The sequence below is a fragment of the Rhineura floridana genome, chromosome 12, assembly GCF_030035675.1.
Source record: "Rhineura floridana isolate rRhiFlo1 chromosome 12, rRhiFlo1.hap2, whole genome shotgun sequence".
In the NCBI taxonomy this organism is placed as follows: domain Eukaryota; kingdom Metazoa; phylum Chordata; class Lepidosauria; order Squamata; family Rhineuridae; genus Rhineura; species Rhineura floridana.
In genome coordinates this window covers 27,665,678-27,691,840 of record NC_084491.1, presented here as the reverse complement: position 1 = coordinate 27,691,840, position 26,163 = coordinate 27,665,678, and the positions used below count along the sequence as shown (strand labels likewise).

The following is a 26,163-nucleotide window of genomic DNA, read 5'->3' as shown; positions in this document are numbered from 1 at the left end:
ACTGCAATCCAATACATGTCTACTCAGAAGCAAGCTCTGTTGGGTTCAATGGGACTTACTCCCATGTGTGTATTGGATTGCAGCCTTTGTTGACTACAACCCTAATAATTTAATACTTCTGGTCTGGAATTCGGATTTTGATCATTAAGAAAGTGGCTATGAATATGTTGTGAGCATTTGGTATCTATTATTAGCAATTATAAAAATAAAATTCAAAATCATTTCTGTGAGGGTGTGATGATGAGGTCAGGCATGGTGTTCAGGGCGGTATTGCCACAGGGTGTGAGGACAATGGAAGTACTGTTGTAAAACTGTAACCTTAAAAAAACTACATTAAAAATATAATTCAAGCATCACTCCATCACTCCATGCTGCAACATTTTGGTGCAGTTCCCTATTTGTAACCGAATGTTTCTCAAGAAGCCTCTTAAATTCTTGTTGAAATAGAAGGAGACTGGGGTAGAAAAACAAAGTTCACACAATATATGTTACTTAACATCTCAAGTCAGCAGCTCACGATACACACGCACACACACAATATTTGAAAAACCGATTAAACAATTTTTATTTTACAGTGGATAAATGCATCAATGGTCATTAACCATGATAACTAAATGGAGCCTTCATGTTTAGAGAGGCAGGCAGTGTATCTCTGTGGTGAAACATCAAAGAAATGGCTGTCCCGTCCATGCCCTCCTTGTAAATTTCCAGAGAAATTTTCTGGCACAGAAGTAAAACTTTGAACTAGCTGGACCTTCGATCCGGTATGGCGGTGATAGGCACCTCTACATTCTTCAACTGATTGACCCTGGAAACTCAATCCGGCTTTCTGGAGAAGGACTACATTTCCCATAAGCCTCCTCTGTGCCGTGTGGAGGCGGGAGAAGCTTTAAGGTCATTTCCGATGAGGAAATCGCGGAAGGGACGATGCTTCTGCGCTTCCAGCCTTTTCTTTTCTGCAAGCGTCTGCGTGAAAGCTGCTGCAGAGGTAGGACCGAGGAGATCGCGCCACGTGTTAGCCGCGCATTTCGACTCCGATGCAAGTCTGACTGCGCGCAGTGGGGCTTACTCCGCAGTAAGCGCGTTTAGGATTGCACCCTTAGTGTAGCTGATGGTCCTCACAGGCAACCGTAAAGGGTGTTAGTCGGATCACCCCTTCCCACCGCGCCGAAGCACACACTTCGGACCTATATATACTACATGGTTTGTTCTAAGGTGGTAGCCGTGCGTCAAACCGTTTCCTTCAGTGCCCTCCCACTGACACTTTGGACGAGTGGGCCGATCCACGCCGGTTATGTTCTACCTCCGGTGTTCGAGGCAACAAGCCACTGAAATACCAATCGCTGAGGATCGCAAGTGCGCTTGGGTCGTGCTTGCCAACTTCCCGTAGTATCTTGTTGCCCACGGTAAGAACAGGATGCTGGACTAGGTGGGCCTTTGGCCTGATCCGGCAGAGTTCTCTTTATGTTCCTTCCCTGCAGTACTTTTAATGTAAGGTTGCATGTAAACCCATGCACACTTACTGGGTGTTAGGGTTAAAATCCCACCGAATTCAGCAGAACTTCCCTCAGAGTAAAGATGCACAGGATTGGGCTCTTGGGACACGCTGATGCACTCCGTCGGGCTGGCATGCTAGTGGCTCAATAACTGTATCTTGCCTGCTTTTTATAGTGTACGTGTTTTCTTAAAAAGAGGGTAGTGGAGGAGGGGGGTGGCTTGTTTTATGGGGAGGCATCCAAACAGTGAGAGCAGTTGGTGACAAATTTGTCTTCAAATATGATTTTAAGCCAACTAGGGTGGTGGGTGGACCTGGCAATTGGGAAGTCAGACTCTCATTTGTTCACTCCTAACTTTGGTGCCCTCCAACGTTGTTTTGGATAACAACTATCACCCTCAGCCTGCATGGGCACTGGAGGCTGGTCCATTAGGGTGGGAACACTAGTTTTAGGGCTGCATCCTTCTGCTTGTTGGTGCATTGTTTGTGCTTGAAGCACTATATGCTTTGAGGATTGGATGTGAACTGGTTGTTCCTTGTGCATTTGTATAGTTTTAGATATGAAGGCGGCAAGTTTTATGTGCGAAGGGTAGAATCAGCTTTGGTTATCCCATTCAGTTACAGCTCAGCATGGCAAACGTTTAAGCCAGCTAGGATCTTATAAGAGCCTTCCTGCATCAGACCAAAGGCCCATCTATTCGAGCATCTTGTTCACAGAGGCCCAGTAGATGTTGACGGGAAGCCCACAAGCAGCAGATGAGTGCAACACCACTTTCTCCTGCAGTGGAACAGGAGAGTCCTGAATGGGTTGTCACCACCCACTCCCTCTACTGGCAACAATAATCTTTCAGTGGGTTACCCAAGGGCAACCTTGAATCTGCCAATATGAAGCTTTATTAGATGACTGGGCATTCTAGTAGAAACTTCTTCCTCTCCATTTTTTCCACATCATGTATAATCTTATGCACCTCTGTTGTGCTGTTTACTTGTTTCTAAACAAAAAAAAGCCCCAAACGTAACATTTCCTCATAGTAGAATTGCTCCAGCTCCTCGACCATTTTGGTTGCCCTCTTCTAGCTCTGCAATATCTTTTCATGAGGTACAGCAACCAGAACTGTACAGAGTATTCCAAGGTTGGTTGCACCATGGCATTATGTTGGCAATTTCAACCCCTCTCCAAATGATCCCTAGCATGGAATTTACCTTCTTCATAGCTGCTGCATGCTTAGCCAACATCTTCATCAAGCTATCCACCGCAACCTCAAGAACCTCTTCCTGGTCAGTAGCTGACCCTATAGATGTGTATGCAGTTAGGGGGTTTTGCTTCTGTATGTATCACTTTGCCCTTGCTTATATTGTGTAGTCTATTTTTGTTTTAATCATAGTGAACCATCTCTAGTCCACTGGCATGTGGCCTTCAGAAGGTTGCCCAGCGGTTAATGCGGCTCTGACTAGAAAATATTCCCCGCCCTTGCTCTACATCATTAAGTTTCATTGTGTTCAGTGGTCCTTACACCTAGGTAACTTTGCATATGCTTGCAACCCGAGGCAAGATTCAAGTCAGGAGTTTCCTGGCATGCCTTTGAGTGAAAGTGTTTTGAGTGAAAGTGTTTTGAGGCAATATAACCAACTCTCTTCCTCCTCCAGCCCCTTTAAAAGGCAAGAAAATAATGTTGCAGTCTTAAACTTAATAGGAAGCAAGCCCCATTGATTACAGTGCAATTTAACATTGAGTAAAGATGCGCAGGTTTATACTGTCAAAATGGGATATTCACCCAGTACTTTCTCCTACCATTGATAATTGGTGTTTTTCTCTATCTGTAATTTTGAGCAAGCTTATCTTTATTGGTAGCAGTGATTTACTAATCTAGTAGCATAGCTCCACTTACTTTGCATAACTGACCTGTTGCATTTTCTAACATGCAACCTATCTTTCATTATGTGCATAGTAGTTCCAAGTGTAGAAAGTAGCTTAGAATAGCTAAACCAGGTGAAGAAAAGCACTTTGCATGAGAACCTCAGTATATGGTATGAACCAAAAGAATATTCTAGATGTGAAAATAACCATATGCCCACTTGGAAGTAAAAGGCTGCTGTCAGAATTATCACAGATTTCACACAATCTTTATAGCATTATTCCTGGCAATTTGATGGATTCCTCGATTTCAGGTGATTAGGGCACACACTTAGTGAATTTGTTTTCAAACTTAATATACCAAACACGACACGCACACACAGCAATGCCCACAGACAGAATTGAATGCCTCCCCAGGACAAGGGAAGCTTAATGTGGGGAACTTCTCCCAATTCAACAGAGGGCTTATTTCTGAATAGACATGCATAGGGCTAGTTCAGTATAATAATATATTTATGTCATGATTTTGGCAGATTCCCTTCTAGCATGTGTCTGTAAAATGACAGCAGTTCTACACCAGGAATGGTAAGCAAGGTGAAACTCTTAACCTGTCTCTTGTTCTGGATAAAAGGACATTCCTTCATCCCTAAACAAACTGATGAACTGGGGAAATCAAACTCATCTAGGGAGAAACTACAGACAATCTTTTTATACTACATACTTTTAATTTAATCCATGCATCTAGAAGTTAAACATTCTTTAAAAATAGTGTTATCATACAGGAGTATGATGATTGCTCAGGACGAGGAAGTGGGCTTAAAAGATCTTGCAATAAAAATAAAAGGTTATTCTCCTTGACACAAATTTCAATGAGCTTTAGTTCATCTGCCTGGCTTCTTAGGGAACAACATTTGTCTTGCAAATGATCCTATATGGGGCAACTGTTTAAGAAGCATGGATACATAAAATCCATTTCTGTTGAGAAAATACCTGTTCCAGAAATCAAAGATAGATTTAAAACCAATAAGGATTTGAAAGGGTTTCAAAGTGAACAAATTAGCTTGGTTGCTTGTTTGGAGTAGCTAGATCTTTGGGCTATGCTAAGCAAGGTGTTCTCCTGTGGACGGAGCTATAGAGCTAGGAGGAGCAGGAATTCCTAGGTATCACACCATTTGCCAGGTCACAGCGTATTCCCCAACGCAGGGCAGATCTTTTCTTCTCTGTAGGCACCAGGTAGTTGTTGGGGATATAAATGTGCTGAGCCCTGGGAGGCAATTCTGACTTGTATAGCATCTGTTCTCGGATGCTCCAGCGCACACCTTTCCTGGGATCTTCCCCTGGCAGCCGCAGCGATTCCCAGTCATGCTTATGCTCCAGGTAACGGGCTACCCGATCTGTCTTCATTCTGTTCCTGCTTAGCTGCTCCAGTCTTGGTAATATGAAGGACTTTGGGTGGCCAGCAATGATCAAGTCCTGCTCGTAGGTTGTGATGCTGCGTCTCTGGCTCTCTCTTTGGGAGCCTCGGCTCTGGCTCTCCTCTGTAGTTCTCCAGGAATAAGCAATCTCAGACTCTGGGCAAATGCTTGGCCCGCTCTCCTCCTCTGACGACTCCTCCTCTACTTCTTGCTGAGTCTTCAGACTGTACATTCTTTGACTCAACTCCCCGCACTCAGGGTCACTCGGACTGCTAGTCTCTGGTTCGCTGATAATGGACTCATCCGTCACCTCTACTTCTCCATCGGGCCTTCGCCTCAAAACTTTCCTTTTCATCACAGGCTTCCTAGCAACTCTGGGAACCTCAGGAGTTTTTGATTGCAAGGCGGATCCTGTCTGAAGGTGTCTGATCATCACAGGAAGTGCAGGTCTGGCCAAAGAGGCCACCGAAGCTCTTGTGTAGGGGTCTAGCTGAGGTGCAGCATGTGTCTTCCTTGGGCTATCACCTTCTCCCTGTTCTGCACAAAGGCGGATAAAGGTCATTGCAGCTTCCTTGAGCTGATCTTCACGGCTCATAGAGGCCCAGCGGTAGCGATCAGGTCCCATCAGGGCTTCCATTGCTGTGCTTTGCTTGGTGAAGTTACCAATTCTGAAAAAGAAGGATGCCAATTCTCACACAGTGTGTTATACTAGAGCAAGTTTAATTGCTAAATCTTTCACCGACCAAATAGTCATTAGTTTATCTCTAGCAAGCATGTACTTTCACTTAAGTCAACTTAGGATCTAGTACAAAACCCTGAGTCCTGCTGTGCTATGCTATTCCCTTCACAGTACATGTGAGAATGTGTTCAGTCTTACACGGTTATTAGCTATACCAGTGGGTTCCAGCAAATCCTATGGTTGCTTGATAATATATCAGGCATTCCACAATCTTTTTTTTAATGGTGGACAAGATTCCCTGAAAGGTAGTTTGCCCACAACTTGAAATCTTTTCCCCAAGCAGACAACAGTGGGCGAGTGTTAAGTATGCTTTAGGGTGTACCTTCAGTTTACACTGAGCAACCGTGAGACCGAAGAGGGCCAGCCAACATCTCACATGAACTGTGCGTGTAGAACAAATCCTGGAAGCCTCTGCAATATCCCTCAACAATCTAGGTCGGGGTGAGGAACCTGTGACCCTCCAGATCTTGCTGAAGTCCACTTTCCATCAGCCCACAGCCATAAGGTCTAATAGGTAAGATGTGAGTTGTAACCCAGCAACATCTAGGATCACAGGTTTCTCACCCATGCTCTGCATGATATTGACAGGGTTTGCTAAAGACAAAAGACCTGAAAACCACTAAACCATAGCAAAATGAGGAAGGCAGTTTATACCAACAATGTAAGCAGCTCCACTTTGAGTATGGGCAGGATAAAGGTTAGTGATTCAGCTCTGCTCCAAGTAGCACATGGCTGTCAAGAAAGGACCCCTCCTCTCCTGCACACCTTGCAGCCATTGTAAAAATTCCAATGTCCCCCAAAGCCTACAGGGAATTAGAATGAATTTTTCAGTAAATGCAAAAAAACAGGCACTCGCTTTTCAATAGTGGAAGTACAACATTAAGACCACACATGCTGTGTAGGTAGAAAAGCAACAACTTGGATAACAAGTTGACATTCCCCCACTGACTAGCTTCCAGCAGCAAATAAGAAGTTTGAACAATACTAGAAACTCCTGCTGAGACCTCACATCAGTTTTTTCATAGGGATTCTCACTATGGCCAGAGATGGGGCAGAAACAGAGAAGCTGTTGAAGAAGGTCCAGGAACTGGAAGAGACTGTGGAAAGGCTGCAAGAAAAGCTCTTGGACAGCAAGGCGGCGGCAGGCACAGGAGGTGGCCTCCCAGCATCGGGAAAGATTAAAAAACGTCAGCAGCGGCCATTTGATTTCAGCGCTTATGGCCGGAGGCATGTGGCACTGAAGATAGCCTACCTGGGCTGGGAATACCAGGGCTTTGCTAGCCAGGAAAACACCAACAATACTATTGAAGAGAAGCTGTTTGAGGCTCTAAGCAAGACCCGGCTGGTGGACAGTAGGCAGACTTCCAACTATCACCGCTGTGGGCGCACTGACAAGGGAGTCAGCGCTTTTGGGCAGGTGAGTGCGGCATCTGTCCAACTGCTATTTTTGAAAAGCCCATCTGTTCAACTCAGCAGGCAAAGAGGTTTTCCAGTTAGGCAGGGGACCCTTCCTTTCCTGGGGGATAGATCTTCCTTCCCTGGCTTTTGATAGACTCAGATGATGATTTTTTCCTGGCATGCTGCCAAAGCTCCCTGGGGCTGCTCTGGGGGCTATTTTCTTCTGTTTTTATAGTATAACTTACATATATGTTTTTAAAATGTTGTAAATTGCTTTGCAGAGCTTTGGCTAACAAGTGACTAAGAAGCAAAATAATAATAATAGACTGGGAGAAAGCCAAAGAACACACTACGAAGACAACTTTTTTTTTTAAGCAAAAGAGGGAGAGGGGGAAGATGAGACAAAATAAAAAAGGGAAAAATATTTGGCCACACTAAAGTCGACCATAAACTTGCAACCATCCCTTACAAATTTCTAGGAAATTTGTGCACGCAACCCCTGAAAGAAGAAAATTCCATCCCCATTCACAGAGGGGAGATTTTAGCTTAGCGCTGTAAGAGCACCTGAATTAAAGGGGGATCAGCTCCATTACCTTTTGTGATGCTCCTCCTTAGCTCAGAGTTTAGATCTCAAGAGAGCCTGTCTGTGGTGTGGAACTGAATACTGGGTATTAAATATACTGACACTTGGCAAAATGTCAGAACTCATTCATTGGGGATTACTTCCAGGAAAGTGTATATAGGATTGAGGTGTGAGTTATCCATGAAATTGAGAATGACTGCAAATTAAGATCTACCACCAAATCAGTTGCAGTCCAAATAGTCTTTGAAATAAGCTATTCACCAACATAATCTCATTTGAAGAATTCTCAGTAGTAGTAATAATAATAATAATAATAAAATCTTAGGGTTATATTCAACTACATTTTACTGAAAGTAAACCCACTGAAATTAATGGTTAGTCATGTCCATTAATTTCAGTGGGTCTACTCTGAGTATGACTAACATTTGTGTTTTGTCATATCTATCTCCGCAATATAAGCCTTCCCTAATGTTTCAGGTGATCTCCCTGGACCTCCGTTCAAACCTTTCAGAGGACAAAGCAGTAAATAAACCAGAGGGTACCACAAAGGACGTAGCCACAGATACTCCAGAGGAGATTCTGTACACCCACATCTTGAACCAGGTGCTCCCTCCTGACATTCGGATACTGGCTTGGGCCCCAGTAGATCCCAGCTTCAGTGCTAGATTTAGTTGCCTCAAAAGGACCTATCGTTATTTCTTTCCTCATGCTGATCTAGATGTAGCTCTCATGAATACTGCAGCTCAGAAGTTTGTGGGGACCCATGATTTTCGTAATCTATGCAAGATGGACGTAGCCAATGGTGTGACCAACTTTCAACGAACAGTTCTTACTGCAGAGGTAAAGTGTGTGAACAGAGAAGAGGAAATGGAGCAACACAACCCTTTCCAAATGTACCAGTTTGAAGTGACAGGCCAAGCATTCCTCTATCACCAGGTCCGTTGCATGATGGCTATCCTCTTCCTGATTGGACAAAGGATGGAGAAGCCAGAAATTATTGATAAGCTACTGGATATAGAGAATAACCCTAGAAAGCCACAATACAGGTATGATTTGGAAAAGAAATTCAAAAAAAAAATTAACAAGTCTTCAGAAGACAATTATTTTACGTGTAACTCAATCTTATTGTACAGACTAGCAGTGACTGTAAATCTCAGACGTCTTTCCCAGCCTTGACACTCAAGGTCCATTTTTAACCAGGGACAATAGGGACTGAACTTGAGACTTTTTGTATGCACAGCTTCTGTCCTGTCGCTGAGCTGCGAGCCATCATCATAGCCCCTTAAAGAGCAACAAATGTATTGTGGGTTCATATCCAATGAAACCGTCTTGCGTATAAAAATGCATGCCAGTCTTTAGGGTGTGCCAGGACTTTGCATTGTCTTTGCTAAGCAAAATAAAAAATAGATATTTTATTTATTTATTTGATTTATATCCTGCCCTTCCTCCCAGTAGGAGCCCAGGGCAGCAAAAGGGATTTGTGTAGCTCTTCACAAATTGGTAGCTCCTCTTAAGTAGTTTCTCCAATGCCACATTTCTCCTTGCTGCTTAGTATAATCAGCCGGCAGGCAAAAACACATCAAGATCTTGGGGATCAGATATGAAAGGGAACCTATAGATGTGCAGTAAAACTGCACTCTCTCATATTTCATCTTGTGGCACAGAAAGATTGGGCCCTGTTGTTTTATGTGTACTGGAATCATCACTGCTTCATATTGCACAAGGTTAATGGTGTACTTGGGCTAATAGCAATAATGGAAAACTGCATTTCTACAGTAGCCTTTAGCTGTTGAACATTCTTCCCTGCAATCAAAGCATGACTTTCCATCAAGCTTAGTATTCTTACTGTCTTAAATTGTTGATACAGTCAATACAGTCAAAAATGTTAATGGACATTTGATCCCAGAATCAATTTTCTTTTGATGCATTAAACTTCATGTTGTCCTATGTAAACAAGCTTGAGAAGAAGCATGTAGGATCCACAGTTACATGGCTCCACCTTCACCAAGTACATTTGTGTTCATGCTTTTGCACATGATTAAATACCTAGGAACAGGCTTTATAGCATACAGCTCTAATTCAGTATTAGCTGCTTGCAAGCAAGGTTATTGTGCGAGAACATCAGCCCTTGATGAAGATGCACACCTCCATCTATATCCACAGGTATCTAATGGGGCCCAGATAAGTACAACATAGATGTACATACAACTGATGTGAATGATGTTGCACATCTTCAAACACAGCAAGAGATTAGCTCATGGATGTTGCTTATGCATGCACTTCCTTTTTTTAAAAAGTCATATGCATCTGATATAAGCTCCTTAACATCTCATTTTCTCTTTTGTCTTGCAGTATGGCAGTGGAATTTCCCCTAGTTCTGTACGACTGCGAGTTTGAAAATATCCAGTGGATCTACGATCGGAAAGTCCAGGAGTTTAATGTCACTCACTTACAGCAGCTTTGGGCCAACCATGCTGTTAAAACTCATATGCTGTACAGCATGTTACAGGGGCTAGATTTTGCTGAGATACCTGCAGAAACAGGTAGGAGAAGCAGGGTTCTGTAGACTTCTAACAGTATTCCCTGTTGCTAAGTCAGTGACACCGGGGGCCTTTCTAGTTATCACATATTTGGGTACATATTAAAGCAATTTCAAAGAGGACAGAGGCAATTGGTGAATAGCATGCTATGTAAAACGTGACTTTCTGCTGACCAGTTGACCATTGTTACCTTTTCAGGTTCAAGCAACAAGGTAACATTTCTCTGGAGAGAGCTAAAGCCCCCAGTCTACAAACAGATCAGTGCTTTAATAGAGGGAGCAAAAGCCCGCAAGTACAAACCACTAATGGATCGCCCAAAATGTGAAGGGTTGGAGTCTCGCATCAGTCACTTTGTGCGTAGGGGACGCATTGAACTTCCACACTTGAAAAAATCAAAACACGCTGAAATGGAAGCAGATGAACAGATGGAAATTCAGAGCAACCACAGCAAAAGTGCAGAGGCAGGCAACGAAGTCCCAGAACAAGCTGCAAAGAGGGTCTGTATGAGTTCAAACAAGATTCCAGATCAACTCTCTTTCACCAAGCAGATAGAAGAACCTCTTCTGGAGTAGAAGTAGTCATCCAAGACTGCAGGGATATTCATTTGATTTTTTTTAAAATAAAGAATACAAGCATCCCACTAAATGTTTTGTGTTTAAGAAATAAACATTTTATTATATAATAGCCAAAAGCAAATGTTGTCAAGTTGTTTTAGAAATATTGGTGAATCGCAGTATTGTCTCTGGGTTCTCTTCCTACTGTTACATCCACTGAAAGCATCTCAGGCTCTTAAAACAACAGTAAGCAATTTATTGTTGCCATAGCAATATTCTGGAGATGAGAGTAACAGTATGGAGAGGAATAAGCAATTAGGCTGCCACTGCTTAAGAAAAACTATATTCTAAGCAGCCAGCCTAATGATTCAGGTTTTGTCCACGGCCTTCAGACTCCTCCAGAAAATGTGAGACCCCATTTTGCTAATGCAGGGATAGCCAACACGGTGCCCATCAGATGTTCCTGAGACTACAGCTATCATCCCTGAACGATGGCCATGGCGGTTGAAGCTGATGGGAGCTGGAGTCTACACCAATACTAATGGTTTGTTCATTCATTCGTGTGTGTGTGTACACACACATATATACTCCAAGCAATCCTATAGCTGTCACGTTTGTTGGAACTACAACTTTCTTAGTCAGCTGCACTCCTGCTAGATTCACTACCTTTTAAAAAAGAAGTCTGTTTGCCCCCTCCTCCCCATAAAGGAATCTCCCACTTATTATAAGCACATATTGAGAGTGGGTGCAGGGACCAGTCCTCCTCCCATCTAGGGTAGGGGCCACAACAGTGACTTGGGACCTTATCCCTGATATGGCTGTGATGTTCCTATATATTAGTGTATATATGGTAAGTGCTGGTTGTTTAGAGTATACATGGTAAGTAGTGAAAGAGGAGGGGGAGTGAATGGGCAATAGAATGCTTGATGATTGGCTGAATGTTTAAAATGGCTGACAGTATAAATGAAAGGATGACAGGTAAATCTGGGTGAATGTGAGGTGGTAAATTGTGGAATCTGGGGGGAGAAGAGAAAGAGTGGATTGCTTGGTGGGGTTTAGAGAGTTGTTTACCAGGAGGGAGGTGGAGTTCGGATTAGTATTGAGTAAAACCATATGCTTATGTGCCTTAAGAAGAAATCTTGTTAATCTTGTTAGCTTTGTTATCTGTAATAAATACTTAATTTGGTTTACCAAAGGCCTGATCCTTGGCTGGGGTTTCACAGACCAGAAGGGAGGGTAAGGTAATGACCAAGGCTGAAGGGGAACTGTAACAAATGGTGGCAGCGGTGAAGAGAATAACAATACCAATATTCAGAGTCTCTGGGAATACTAGTATTGGGACGTTACTGGTGGTTGCCTAGCAGGGGGATCTGTTGAGATCTGTGCTAGAGCAGGGAGAGAAATCATAAGAGAGAGCGGTCCGGACTGGTGGAGTCCCTGGTGGTGCCTAGAGACAGGCAGTAACCACGAGCAGGTAGGAACCTGACAGGGAGAGCCAGGGAAGGACGCCTCACAATGGCATCTCTGTGGCATTTACTGCACACACCAAAACTAGGTGGAGGGAGTCAACTGGGCATCTGTGACTTTGGTGGCAGGGAGACCTGGCCAGCAACAGTGCCCTCTTACTCCCAACTCAACCCTACCAGCAAAGAATGAGGTTCTCGCTAGTCCCCATGTGCAGAGATTGGGCCTCCTCCCAAAGCAGCCACCACATCCCACTGGTGCTCACAGTTGCCCAAGGTTCTAGTGAGGAACACACCCTGATCTGTGGTCAGCAAACAGGCAGTCCCACTGCTTGGGGAGCTCTTTGCTTCTTGAGGACATGATGCCTACTAGCAGTAACTTTATTCCCCATCGAAGTGCCCCTCCGAGAATCTACTGACAGTGAGGGACTGCCCTCCATTATCCAACATGTTACTGGCACATCCAGGGATGGTACTCCTCTCTGATTCCACTCTCCTCCCAATATGTACATTCTCTCTACGGGAGGGGGGGAGAGAGTGGGAGTGTGTGACTGTGTGCGTGCGTGTCCCTCTAGCCCCCATGGGAAAAGGCAAAAACCAGGAGGAAGGGAACATTCCAAAGTGAAGCTCCAGGCAGGACTCTCTCCAACACAGGACACTGACACAAGCCTCACTTGCATAATTCTGCCTGCTGCAGAAAGTGGAAGGAACAAACTGAGTGAGGATATCCTCTTCCACTATAGAAAGACTGCAGCTTTCTCAATATGCTTCAAATTTGTTCCAGGTTCATTGCTTTCCCTTTTTCAGACTGGCACTTGACTACATTTTCCCCAGCAAAGCAATCTCCCTGCTTAATATCTTGAAGATGCCTTTAATCAAGAGGAACAAAGTTTTATAACTCTATAGCCAGTATGATATAACTTGTAATGGACCAGGACAATCTGAATAAAGTTTCCACTGAGCTTGATTTTCAGCAGGTAGCCTTTAGCAACTGAACATCTCTCATCCTAACCTACCTCACCTGTTTGTTGCGAGAAGCCTTTCATATGTTGACCTAAGCTGTTTGGAGGCAGGACAGGATACAGTGTGAAAAATATTTGCGTGACTTAGAGGTATGTGGTGGCTACAGGAAAAGGACAGTGAAAAACTTGCATCTAATGAATCCCCAGGTTCTTGTAGAAAGGCTCATGTACAGAGCCAGATTTCTAAATGCTGCTTTGTAAATGGCACTTTCCAATACATTTCCCAAACCCAAATTCTCTATAGGGCAGTGGCTGAACATGATTGGCCTGCCACCGGTGAAGGTGACCAAGCAATCTTCTCACATGATCACTGCATCATGAGTTCTATATGTGAATCAGCCCTGTCACACCAACAGATCTGGGAGCTTGATGCCAATTTTTTTCAAGAATAACCCTGAGAAGTTTTTATAAATACAGTGGCTTCTAGCAACTACAAGCAGCAGTCTGAGGTTAGGACTGCCTGTGTACTGTGTACACACTCTTTATATGCTCAGCCTAGTGATGAACAGGCCTCATAATAAGGATTCAACAGCTGTAAAATGTTACAGGAAAAACCCAGTATCTCTATGTCATCTGCTCCATTCCATTCTACTGTAGGATACTAGTGTATTTTATTCCATTGCCCAACGGTTTACATTAGGACTGCAATCCTACACAGGCTTAATTTGGGATTAAACCTCATTGATCGTAGCAAAAGTCACTTGTAAGTATGTTTAGGATTGTAGCCTCAGTTTAAGCCTACCATACTAAAATTTAAAGCCACTGTTTCTTGTCCTGACTGGTGAGTCTTAGCAACAAGTGCTTACCCTCTTTTGACATCTCTTTAAATATTTAGGATAAAGTCTAAGAGCATAGGATTTGTTCAGGCTTGTGATGTTGAGCTTCCCATGTCATCTGAATATATGTCTACTTGATAGAGTATACATAAGCGACTAGGTAAATTCCACTGATCATAAAGTGAAAGAGCATATGGATCTCCGGCATGCCTCTTCCCTAAATACATTTCGTAAAGCCTTAAAGACCTGGCTCTTTCAACAGGCCTTTGGGATTTCCGGGGAGGGTTAATTACTAGATTGAATTGCCTCCTACCCTGTTTTAATATCATTGTCTGCTGCTGTATTGTTTTTCTACTGTTTTTATATTGTACCATTGTATTTTATCTTACTGTGTTTTAACTGTTGTACGTCGCCTAGAGTGGCCATTGGCCAGATAGGCGACACAGAAATTAAATTTATTATTTATTATTATTATTATTATCAGGAAATAAGCTTCACTGCAACACAGGGTGTCTCTAGATGAGCTGTAGCAATTGGGTGGGAAGGCAAAAGGTAATTACAGGAAGCAGAGCTAGAATAAGGATCCAACAGCTGTAAAATGTTACAGGAAAAAACCCAGTATCAGCTGTATACATGAAGTAGCACCCCCAATTCCCAATGTATGTTGAATGCCAATGTCTCTCAGAGCATGTTATTTCCATAAATAATTGTACCATCCTATGCATGCCAAATGCAAGTCCTATTGAGTTTAATGGGACTCAACTCTTGGATCAGTATATACACTGCATAGAATTGTAGCCTAAATAAGGCAACTGGAGTGTAGATAAGGCAATTGGATCAGTTCACCCATTAAATCAAAGAACAAATTTCTGTCCTATATATCCTAAGACTCTCCAACATATATAGAAAAAAGCCTATATATATGTGAATATACAGCTACTTGGGGTAAAACCAAGAGGAACACAAGTCTCACAGCCTCTCTCAAACCATTTATTCAATTATACCAGGAATGGGGAACACATGATTCTTCAGATGTTGTTGGACTACAACCATTGCCATGGTGACTCGAGATGATGGGAACTGAAGTCCAACGTCTGGAGGACCAGACTCCCCACCCCTGAATGACACCAAATCAGGCTGCAATCATACTCACATGAAGGGGGTAGGAGTAAGCCCCAGGCTGTTAGTAATTCATGGTTTTTGTCCTATGACAGGTGTTAATTAGCTTACAGATGCTACAATGTTTGTTACCATTAGAACTGCTTTGCAAGTTCTCACTGTAACAATGTTGCCACATATAAGCTTTAGCATAATTGACACAAAGTCTGTACTTCTTGCATTTCATTTCCCTCAAATTTCATTACTTACAATCCCACCCACCCATTCCAATAATGGGTATATATACACCTGCCAAATGAGGCTTACACCTCATGCATCTGATGCAGAGTACTCCAGTCCAAAAGGTTTATGCCATAATAAAGTCGTTAGTCTCCAGGGTGCCACAAGGCTCTATGTTGTTTGTGCTACAACAGACTGACACAGCTTCCTCTTACGAAGTAGTTGCATATTCAAAGCAGTAGGTAATTTTTATATCATGCATGTTGTATGGCGAGTCCAATAAAGAGGACAATTATCTGTCGTATAGTTTTATATAGTGGACAACCATATCCAACTAACTTATTTATTACGTGTTTAGTCCACCTCTATAGGAAGTGTATGGCTCACTGGTAGGAGGCATGCTTTGCATTTACAAAGTCCCAGTTTCAATCCCTGCTATCTCCAGTTCAAAAGATCTCAGGGCACAGATGCTGGCAAAGATAGAACAATGACTCAACTGAATCTTATTTAGTTTTCTAAGCCTATTTGCCATTATCTCAACAGCAACACCCTTTCGGGTACATTAAGGTAGAGAGTAACTGGTCTAATACCAGCAAATAAACTCCCATGTTCAAATAGAAACTTGATTCCTGGCATTTCCAGACAAACCGAGTTAGACGCCCCCACCTTGACACCCCATGACCTAATCTCACTCAATAACCCATTTTATTTTATTTGCTATTAAGAAAGACCAACAACTTAAAATAAAGTTATTATTTAAAGTTAAATAATAAAACAGCCGATATCATAATGCCGTTGTATAAATCTATGGTGCGGCCGCATTTGGAATACTGTGTACAGTTCTGGTCGCCTCATCTCAAAAAGGATATTATAGAGTTGGAAAAGGTTCAGAAGAGGGCAACCAGAATGATCAAGGGGATGGAGCGACTCCCTTACGAGGAAAGGTTGCAGCATTTGGGGCTTTTTAGTTTAGAGAAAAGGCGGGTCAGAGGAGACATGATGGAAGTGTATAAAATTATGCATGGCATTGAGAAAGTGGATAGAGAAAAGTTCTTCTCCCTCTCTCATAATACTAGAACTCGTGGACATTCACAGAAGCTGAATGTTGGAAGATTCAGGACAGACAAAAGGAAGTACTTCTTTACTCAGCGCATAGTTCAACTATGGAATTTGCTCCCACAAGATGCAGTAATGGCCACCAGCTTGGATGGTTTTAAAAGAAGATTAGACAAATTCATGGAGGACAGAGCTATCAATGGCTACTAGCTGTGATGGCTGTGCTCTGCCACCCTAGTCAGAGGCAGCATGCTTCTGAAAACCAGTTGCTGGAAGCCTCAGGAGGGGAGAGTGTTCTTGCACTCGGGTCCTGCTTGCCGGCTTCCCCCAGGCACCTGGTTGGCCACTGTGAGAACAGGATGCTGGACTAGATGGGCCACTGGCCTGATCCAGCAGGCTCTTCTTATGTTCTTAAAAGATTGTTTCCTTTTGGTCTGCACAGCTACAACTATAGCTAACAGAGTATCACAGCAGGGATAGGGAACCTGTGCCTCTTCAGGTGATATTGACTCCATCACTCATCAGCCATTGGGGCCAATGGTCAGAGATTATGGGAGCTGGAGTCCAACAGCTGGAGGTCCACAGGCTCCCCACCCTGGATATCAGGATAGGGCTCAGGAAACCCAGGCTAAAATCCCTACTCCACCAGGAAGCTCACTGGGTGATCCTCAGCCAGTCACTATATCTCTCGGCCTAACCCACCTCACAGGGTTGTTGTGAGAATAAAAAATGAGAGTGGCACGCACACCGCCTTGAGGTCCTTGGGGGAAAGGCGGGCTATAAACATAACAAAGAGCGCTGTGGCTGGGTTGTTTTCTCCCCAGTATGGAGAAAAACCCCGTCAAGCAGCGACTGCGCACGCATCGTCCACGACCCAGCACGTGCTCTCTCTATCTTACCGTTCCCTCCGTTATTACCTGCTCGCCGCCCGCTCGGTTTCCTTCTGCCCTCGCGCAACAACGGTTACTCTGCCTCACAACTGCCGTTGTTTAAACCGAAAAATGGTAAGGCCCGCCCCCACCATACCTCGCCCGCTCCCATTGGTCTGAGGCGCTCCGTAGCGTTCTTTTTCATTGGTGCGCCAACATTCCTTTCCCTCCCGCTGCTTTCCCAGAACACATAAGATCTACTTTTATTGGACACAGTGAGCCACGGAGGGCACCGCACCGATATCTCATTGGAGAGAGAGACAGACAGACAGAGACGTTGGAGTTGATTGGTCAAAGCTCCTTCGACTTGTCTTCTGATTTGGCGCGATGGTAGCCCGCGAGAAGAAGGGGCGGAGGAAGGAATGCTGATGCCACGCCCATCTGTGGGTTCCGTTTGACGTTGGACAGCCCTAGAGAAAATGGCGGCTCGAAGGGCTGTCCCTCGCGGTGTTCTGGGACTTGCTGTGAAGGCAGGACAGCGGTCCTTTTCTCACAGTCAAAGCGCAGCCGCGCCTCTCAACGCCCAGCAGCTTGCTGAGAAAATACGAGCTGAGAAGCAGGAGCAGAAAAAACAGCAGAAAGAGGTGAGTCAGTAGGGCTGTGTCTCCCGGCATGCGTAGGGGTGGGACTACATATTCCGGCATGCATCATGCCCTGGGAGCCCTTTAAAAGGCTCGTGATGCATCTCTGCGTGGAGGCGGGTTGTTACATGCCTAGTTACAATTTTATTTATTTATTAAATTTATATCCTGCCCTTTCTCCCAAAATGTACTTGATAAATGAATGATAACATGTATTTGCATATCAGTGAAAATGCCCATGATCCTTGCTAATAACATAAGCATAGGTTTGTTGGGATGTATCCAATACTAGGTTGACTCAGAGTAGACCCATTGAAATTAATGGACATGACTACGTTGGGTTCATTCATCTCAGTGGATCTGCTGTGAGTAGGATTTAGTTGAATATGACCCTGGATCTTAACTTTTGTAGTTAAATTGTTTTTATGATAATTTATGTATTTGTTTATTTTTATTTGTTTATTTTGACACCCCCCTCCCCCCACTCGCCTTTATGGCTCTTTTGATGGAGGGAAAAGGCAATATATAAACCTAAATAAATAAATAAATTGGTAGCTTATGTAAAATAATGAAATGTGATGGCGTTTCATCTCCTTTTATGTGTGATGTTGCTTGGGAGATAGCACATCCTCTCTTTTTAAAAAGTTTTCATTACATCAGTGTAGCTGCTGAGAATGCCCCATGTCTGAAACTCTTGAGCACTGCTGCTAGTCAGTTTAGTAGGCAATACTGAGCTAGACTGATCAGTGGCCTGACTCAGTGTGAGGAACTACAGTCCAGCTAAAAGCCTTAAAGATTTATTGTGGCAGAAGAGAGCAGTAACCAGGGATCACATCAGCGCATGCATGAACTGCTATCCTCATAAAGGCAGCTTTCTGTTGAAAAGTTACATAGTAGTTATAATAAATAAAACAGTTCAGGGAGAGGAGGAGCTTAATGGAGCTTGTTTTCCAGCAGAACCCATTTCTCCTATTGCTGAATCCTGATAGAACAGATAATTAGCAAAGAGAGGCTGTTTTATCCCTTTTGTATTGGCTGTTTTTCTGATAACCTCCCCAATGCTTTTCCACCCACAGGGGCAAAGACATGTTTTTCACTGTAGGTGGAAAAGCCGCTTACCGGGAGGTGATTTTGCGTGGGGAAATGGCCAGAGAGAAAAGGGTTAAACATTCCATCTCTCCCTCCACAGCTCAGAGTCTCAGCCCCCTTAGAGATCTTTTCATTTAAAACAGAAAATGTGTATGATTTTGCTGCATAATGTCTAGGTTGGCACTTTAATTGGCTGCAATGCTATTTTCCTGGTGTTTTTGTTTTGCAAATCATGGACTTTAGTGTATTGTTGTCATCAATAGTTACATTTCTTTTTTAAAAAATGTTAATTGCATTTTATATGTTTTATGGCACCCAAAGCAATGCAGTATTGCTAACTACCTTGTTCTTTCTTCATTGGTTCTTCAAAGATTCCTAAGGACCCGGTACTGAGGCGTGTGCGAGAACTTGCTCAACTAACCCAGCAGTTGCAGCGGGTTCATCCTAATGTGCTGGCCAAGGCACTCAAACAGGGGATTATCTACCAGAATAAAGAGATTGTGGTGATTAACAAACCTTATGGCCTCCCTGTTCATGGTGAGAGGAATACACTCTTGTCATATAATTGGAAGGTCTTCCTGTATTGGTCTTCCAAATATTATTGGACTCCAGTTCCCGCCAGCTTCAGCCAGCATGGTCTGTGGTCTGGGATGATGGGAGTTGTAGTCCAACAACAGCTGGGTGTGTGTGTTACAAGTTCCCAATTGTAGACAGTTCTGCTAACTATCTGAGCATATTCAGAGCTCATAACCAAAATTGCATCTCATCTGTTTCTGACACTGTTCAGTATGTTAAATATGAATTGATCCTGTGGAATGGAGTCCTTGTTACGCTGCTCTCAAGGGTTTTTTTAGGGGCAATATACCTTTGCTTATTAGATGATGTGATTGGGAGTGAGGGGATGACAACAGGATGGTTTTCTCCAACTCGCTGCACTTGTGAGCTTCTCACGTCACCGGACTAGAGTCTGATAAACTCTCCTGCCTGTGCATGTGGCTTTGAACTGTCATTATATATTTGTTAAAATTGTTTATAATCTAGATGAAAAACCTCTCTGAGCAAACACTGCCTCCTGCCTATGTTCTGAGTGCTGCATCAGCCATTTTGCAAATAATAATTCAGGGGGTGCTTCACTTGTCTGTTCTTTTCTACTCCTACTGTAAAGATAGACACTGCAGAGGTGGCAGCCATGGTATGTCACTCTCTCCGTTCTGGGGAGATGTAACAGGGTGGTGTGGCTACTCCTCCCGCGAGTCTCTGTTTTTGTAACAGGGAAGAGACAAAGAGAGGAACAAAACACAGCCACAACACATTGCTGAATTTCCCCAGCCACAGTTACTGCTTCTGCACACTCTGCCCTGGTATTGGGGGCCACAGTTTGTAGCCTATAGGAAGATCTACTGGCCACAGTTAAACAGGTATGTGCCTAATTATATAGATTTCGAACAGTCTTTCCAAGCAGCTCAGTGGATATATGCAGTAATCTTAAGTGGCAGGTCTGTGATACTTTGGAGCGTTCCTACATTGGGAGTGCAGCTTTTCTGGGGAAGGAAATCTCTTCGGAAGCTGTGTGATTGAGGCTGTTTCTGAATTCCTCCCAGGTGGCCCCAAGGTGAAAATGTGCATCACAGACGTGCTGCCAGTACTAGCGAAGATGTTGGATGGCATGAAAGCTGAGCCCCTGCACCTGTGTCACCGGCTGGACAAAGAAACAACTGGGGTCATGGTGCTGGCACGTGACCAGGACATTGCACACTGGATCCAGGAGCTCTTCAAAACCCGCCAAGTGGAGAAGAAATACTGGTATGAGACACTTTATTGGGATTCAACTTCTTATAAGCCAAGGGTCTCTTCAGCGCTGCCTCTCTGGTGCAGTGCCAGTTATGAAATGCTGGATACTACCCCTTGCAAGGAGAGCTGATAGTTGTAACAGGGGGCTGAAATGTGGCACTGTTCGTCACTTCTTATTTTGGTAGGGCAATCTGCGTTGGAGAACCAAAGCCAACAGAGGGGCTGGTGGACATTCCCATCATGGAGAAGGAAGCAGAAGGCAACCAAGTGCACTATAAAGTGAGTTTGCTTCCTGTTAGCAATGTCTTGGCTGTCCTAGCCACACAGTTTCACAGGAGGGTTTTCTGGTGTTTTTCATTCCTCCTGAGCACCAAGGCACAGATTTATTATTTAAGCTTTATACCTGGGAAACGAACATGATGCATGATTTGGGGCTGTCTCCCAGGTTCAGAAACCTGCCCTTAAAAACAGTGCTGGTCCGCTCTTGAGCACTTTCTAGCTAATGCTGCACCATGCTTGCTCTGCTGTAATTGTGCCCAAACTGGGCTGCATCACCATCAGTGTCGTAAGAGAACAAATAATCTGTGTCACAGACCCACCCAGGCTGTGGCTTAATTTCATTTTTGCATTGGGATTTTGCCCAACGTCAGCAGGGTTGGGCTGCTCCATTAACAAGCCCACCCACAGCATGCATTGCAATGACAATAAAGGGAAGCACAGGCAAGACTGGACAAGGACCAGGCTGTGTGATCTGTCCTGCCAACTGAGAATTTTGGTGGTCTTTGTATGAAGTCGTCTAATTTTCCTTACTGTTGTCCTCAGTCAGTCATTTATTTGTTAGAAACCATTGGACGTCTCAGAAATACAAATTTATAGAAGTATATTTTAGCATTGGTGGTCCCCAGCAGACAGGACCCCATGTTGTACAATGAAATTTTGTCTGCTCCATTGGGCTGCTAAGGCAAAAAAAAAAAAGGAACCATATATAGTGTATTCAGACCCAAAGCCAGCAGGTAGCCAGGTTGATGCCTGGCTGAGAGCCCCTGTGGCTGGCTAAGGACCCCTGTGACTGAGAAGGTGGAGCTCCTGCTCCACAATCCCTGGCAGCATCAGGGTGCAACCAGATGGTGGCACAGATCATTTATTTTATTTATTTATTTAAAAATTTTATATCCCGCCCTAGTTCCGAATTTTGGAATTCAGAGCGGCGTACAATAAACATAATCTCAAATTGCTAACAACATAGAATAAAAAACCAATACATATAATAATATTATCCCTAAAAACAATTGAATCAGCACCAATTAAGTATTAAAAGCTTGCTGAAATAAAAATGTTTTGGTCTGGCGTCGGAAGTCAATGAGAGAAGAAGAGGACCGTATCTCAGGAGGTAAATTATTCCATAAGGTGGGGGCTACAATTGAAAAAGCTTTCTTTCTGGTAGCCATTTGATGAACAGAGAAGGTTGATGGAACAATGAGAGTATGGTCATTTATAGATCGTACAGGCCGATAAGGTTTATATTCCGTAATGCGATCTGACAAGTATGACGATCATGGTGTGGGAGCTCCACTCTCCCAGCAACCATTACTGCACACACAGTACTTAAATACACCCAGTTGTACTGCCTGTTATGTCATCACATGCATGAGGTTGATAACAAGTGATGGTTCTCTACAGTGTGATACCTCTGTCTGTTTACCTCTCTTTGGCTTAGATGGCACTTGCTCCAAACTACCGCATGTCCTTTGAGGATGGTCATATGTTCAAAGTGCGCCAGCACAGAAATGCAAATAAGGCAGTGACCCGGTACCGAGTGCTGAGTAGCTTTTCTTCTTGTTCCCTCCTTGAACTCCAGCCAGTCACAGGTAATGCCTCGCCCAAATCTCCCCCCCCCCCCGTTTGCTAGTTCTGCTCAGGAACATCTGCAAAGTGATTTCAGCACTGAGTACAAAAGCTTTCCTGAACGTCTTGGAGCCTGATATGTTGTTTATTGTATTTGTATACCGCCCCATAGCCGAAGCTCTCTGGGCGGTTTACAGCAACTAAAAACATCAAAAACAAACATACAGAGATCAAGTTTGGTCACTTTGAAATCTTGTGCTGGGGTTCACAATAGTGATTTGACCCACTACATGTTTTTCATAGGACCTTAGGGTGCTGTCTTATCCCAAGTCAGACCATTGATCCTTCTTGTTCACTGTCATCGATGCCAATTAACAATTGGCTCTCCAAGGTTTTGGGCAGGGATCTCTCTCCCATTCTTACCTGGAGATGCCAGGGTTGAATCTTTGATCTTCTGCATGCAAAGCAGAATAGAACTGGTACTCAGCTGGACTAGCCATTCAAAACTCACCCTTTCCCTTGAGGCAAGGTGCACATGGAACTTAGTCTAGGCAGCCCATTGCTAAAAATGAGCAGGCAGGTGTATTGGATTGCTATGCTTGATATGTGTGTGCTTCATTCCCCCCCCCCCCGCTTCCCTCTTGTATGTAGGAGTGAAGCATCAACTCAGAGTCCACTTGGCCTATGGCTTAGGGTGTCCAGTCCTTGGGGACCACAAATACTCTCACTGGAGCAAGCTGGCACCACAGGTAAGAGAGGCATGATGAAAGGAGTTGAGTGTGACTTTGAACTTCCGTGAAAGAAGACAATAGGATGAAATAGATGCCTCTTATGCCCTGCTTTCAGTGAATTCACTACACTTGCTTGGAAATAGGATTGGCGCACTGGTCAATTCCCAGTGGTCCAATATTTCCAGAAGTTTCATGATACTTGTCCTGCTTCATACTTATCAGAATTGCTTTTAACAATAGATTTTTTGTCTTTGCTTAAAGTTTTACTTTTTCTTCTTTCTCCTCCCCCCCCCCCCCAAATGTGTAAAGGGTAGGCTGACCCTAGTGGGTCAGGTTAAAAGCCGCCAGATAGGCGGCCTAGAAATAAAATTTATTATTATTATTATTATTATTATTATTATTATTATTTACAAAAATCTGAACTTACTAAATTTTATTTTATTTATTTCAATCACGTGTATGAACAAATACATACAGTGTTCTACTTTGTTCACACTAACAGTTGGTCATTTTAGATTTTGTAACTTAGCATAAGTATCAACTCTGTTGATTGATTATCTTTTGTTGTCGTGATAAAATTAGGGCGTTACAAATATTTGTGTGGTCAACTTACAAATATTTGTCTGCTCTACTTGGAAATAAGTCCCACTGTGTTCAGTGACCCTTAACTCGCAGGTAAGTTTGCTTAGGATTGCAGCCTTAGCCAAATTTTAAAAAGTGTCCTGGCTTGAGTTTTCATCCATTTCAGTACAGTGAGGTTTCCAGTACAGTGAGGTTTCCAGTTAGTGAACTGATCGCCCACCCTGAGGTGGTTGTTTTCTGCTTCAAATTACAGTACAATTGAAGCAACCACTCCCTTTTCACTTGATGTTAAATGCCCTGGGAGAGTACCAGGAACCAGCGGCCTCAGGCCTGGAAAAATGACCCACTCCAGGAATCTGCTACATCTAAGCCAAGGAAGTCAGTATTCTGAGGGTGCACCCTATTCTCCTCATCTGGGGCCAAAATCCTATTTTGTTAGAGGGACACTGATATCAGTGGTATGGATTTCCTGGGAGATTATCCTATGCATATTAGGGTATTAGGATTTACATCAAAAATGTCAGTTTTCATTGGAAAATGTTCTGATGTCCTAAACATGTTTGTTTAGTAAACAAAATTAAAACTGCTTATCTTGCCTAACCATGTATTTGCATTTAGCAGCCATTTGTTTTTACTAATGAACTTACAAAAAACAGAAAAATAAACCACTAGAAAATTTTCAACCCAACTTCATTGACTGTAATTAAGGTGGGGCCTCATAGCAGTAAGGGCTTCACATTCAGCAAGCATATGGGTTTTTACCTCTCTTGGGGGTAACATTACAGTGCAGAATATTCCTGTGCAACTTTTGAAAACTGTTTTCCTTAAAAGTGAAACTAGCTGAATTTTTACTGTGCATTGGCCAGGGATGATGGGAGTTGTAGTTCAGCAGCATCTGGAGGGCCAGAGGTTCCCTGCACTTGATACAGAGCATCACTGTGACTGAATCAAAAAGAGCTTTTTAGCTTGAATTGCTGTCAGGCACCAATCTAGTTGGTTATCCTTTGTATCCTATGATGTACGCTTGATGGTTGTTGAGGTCTTTAGTGCTTCCAGAACTGTCAAGGTGAACGTGTATTAATCCATTTGGAGAGTATCATCAGTATCATTTATTATATTAGTACTACTCTGCATATGATTTGAATGACAGCCAGAACACAGCAGACCTTTATAGCAAAAACATAGTTCCTTTTTAATTTACTTTGACAGTAATTCCCTTTTTGTTATGCATAATTTAAAAAACCCTGTTATACACTTTCAAACCTTGAAGAGAATCTCACCACATGCACTGAATGTTCATTAAACTCTGCCTCATACATCCATGTGAACCAATCAGCTTATTTTTAGACCCTGCCAGTTTTTTTCCAGTGGCTAACCACTAAATATATGGCTACACACAACTTTTTTTAACATTCCTAATTCTCAAAAACTATCTACAAGAAAACACTGTGACCCATTAAGACGTATTCTGTTCCCTTGCCAAGTCAATTTCTTGAACAACATCTCTCAAAAAATTGAGAAGATAACTTGTTCATATCGTTTGCACTTATATCTGTATGAGGGACTTCACACCTCCAATAACTCATCGCTTACTTCTCTGATGCTCCCTAATTTCTTACATTCTTTCAGTCATACTGGCCCATTTTTTGCTGGATGCAACTTACTTGGGAGATCTAATGGGGGTGGGGAACCTAAGAGAATCTTGCTGTTGCTGCCCAATAGGTCACTTTCTTCCTTTTTTTTTTTTTGTGCAGAAGCTTCCTGTGGGCACATTGAAGAGGCTGGGCTTGGAACAAGCCAAAGCTCGCCACCTCCCACTTCACTTGCATGCCTGTCAGCTCACCCTGCCTGAGCAAAATGGCAGCAAGGAAGATAAAATCCACTTGGTTTGCAGGCCACCCCTCTTCTTCACACGTTCCTTACAGCGACTGAAACTGGAGTTTCCAGAGTTGGGAAAAAAGTGAGCCAGGACACTGATGGCCAGCATTGCTTCATTGGAGAAGCTTATTTTCCTTGACTTTCTAGTTCCTGGGATTCCCCTACGTGCAGAGCACCTTGGACCGCCTGTGGAATGGAAAGATTTGCTTCTCCCAGAAGCCTTCATCTCTCCAGGGAATCTTTGGGCCAAGTGGTGAGACTCTGTATTCAGCTGCCAAGGGGAGTGGAGACAGAGATCCCATGGTGTTTGAAACAGAACTGGAGTATTTGAATATTCAGCAGACCGTGTGACATCAGTTATTGAAACAGCAGTTGAGGCATCTGAGCCTTAGCCCAGTGCAAACAACTTTCTTGCCTGAATAAAATAAATTGATAGGCTGAGTGGGTGTAATCTAATTGGAGAAGGGATTTTTGAAGACTTACTCTGGAGTTCATTCAGCTGG

The 26,163-nt window shown here is 43.4% G+C and overlaps 3 protein-coding genes across 10 annotated transcripts; 2 read left to right on the top strand and 1 right to left on the bottom strand.

The window, feature by feature from the left end:
• The first annotated feature begins 882 nt into the window (after window positions 1–882).
• On the top strand, window positions 883–10,670 carry PUS3 (pseudouridine synthase 3). Of its 3 annotated transcripts, XM_061592338.1 has the most exons (6): window positions 883–988; window positions 6,530–6,921; window positions 7,963–8,325; window positions 8,422–8,531; window positions 9,838–10,028; window positions 10,224–10,670. In XM_061592338.1, exons 1-6 carry the CDS (start codon window positions 928–930, stop codon window positions 10,595–10,597), a joined length of 1,491 nt encoding a protein of 496 aa, XP_061448322.1. In that variant the 5' UTR covers window positions 883–927; the 3' UTR covers window positions 10,598–10,670. The 3 variants fall into 3 exon arrangements, with proteins under 3 accessions (XP_061448322.1, XP_061448320.1, XP_061448321.1); XM_061592336.1 differs by having other exon boundaries at window positions 7,963–8,531; XM_061592337.1 differs by lacking the exon at window positions 883–988 and adding an exon at window positions 995–1,406 and having other exon boundaries at window positions 7,963–8,531.
• HYLS1 (HYLS1 centriolar and ciliogenesis associated) lies at window positions 4,056–17,282 on the bottom strand. Of its 6 annotated transcripts, XM_061592344.1 has the most exons (4): window positions 17,152–17,254; window positions 8,383–8,448; window positions 6,159–6,307; window positions 4,056–5,433 (listed from the first exon to the last, which is right to left on the bottom strand). In XM_061592344.1, exon 4 carries the CDS (start codon window positions 5,400–5,402, stop codon window positions 4,488–4,490), a length of 915 nt encoding a protein of 304 aa, XP_061448328.1. In that variant the 5' UTR covers window positions 5,403–5,433; window positions 6,159–6,307; window positions 8,383–8,448; window positions 17,152–17,254; the 3' UTR covers window positions 4,056–4,487. The 6 variants fall into 6 exon arrangements, with proteins under 6 accessions (XP_061448328.1, XP_061448327.1, XP_061448329.1 ...); XM_061592343.1 differs by lacking the exon at window positions 6,159–6,307; XM_061592345.1 differs by lacking the exons at window positions 6,159–6,307; window positions 17,152–17,254 and adding an exon at window positions 17,134–17,150.
• A 183-nt stretch (window positions 17,283–17,465) lies between these two features.
• Window positions 17,466–26,101, top strand: RPUSD4 (RNA pseudouridine synthase D4). Its single transcript, XM_061592341.1, has 7 exons — window positions 17,466–17,747; window positions 19,205–19,370; window positions 20,435–20,636; window positions 20,810–20,903; window positions 22,342–22,492; window positions 23,121–23,218; window positions 25,537–26,101. The coding sequence occupies exons 1-7, from the start codon at window positions 17,583–17,585 to the stop codon at window positions 25,744–25,746; spliced, it is 1,086 nt and encodes a 361-aa protein (XP_061448325.1). The 5' UTR covers window positions 17,466–17,582; the 3' UTR covers window positions 25,747–26,101.
• The last annotated feature ends 62 nt before the right edge of the window (window positions 26,102–26,163 follow it).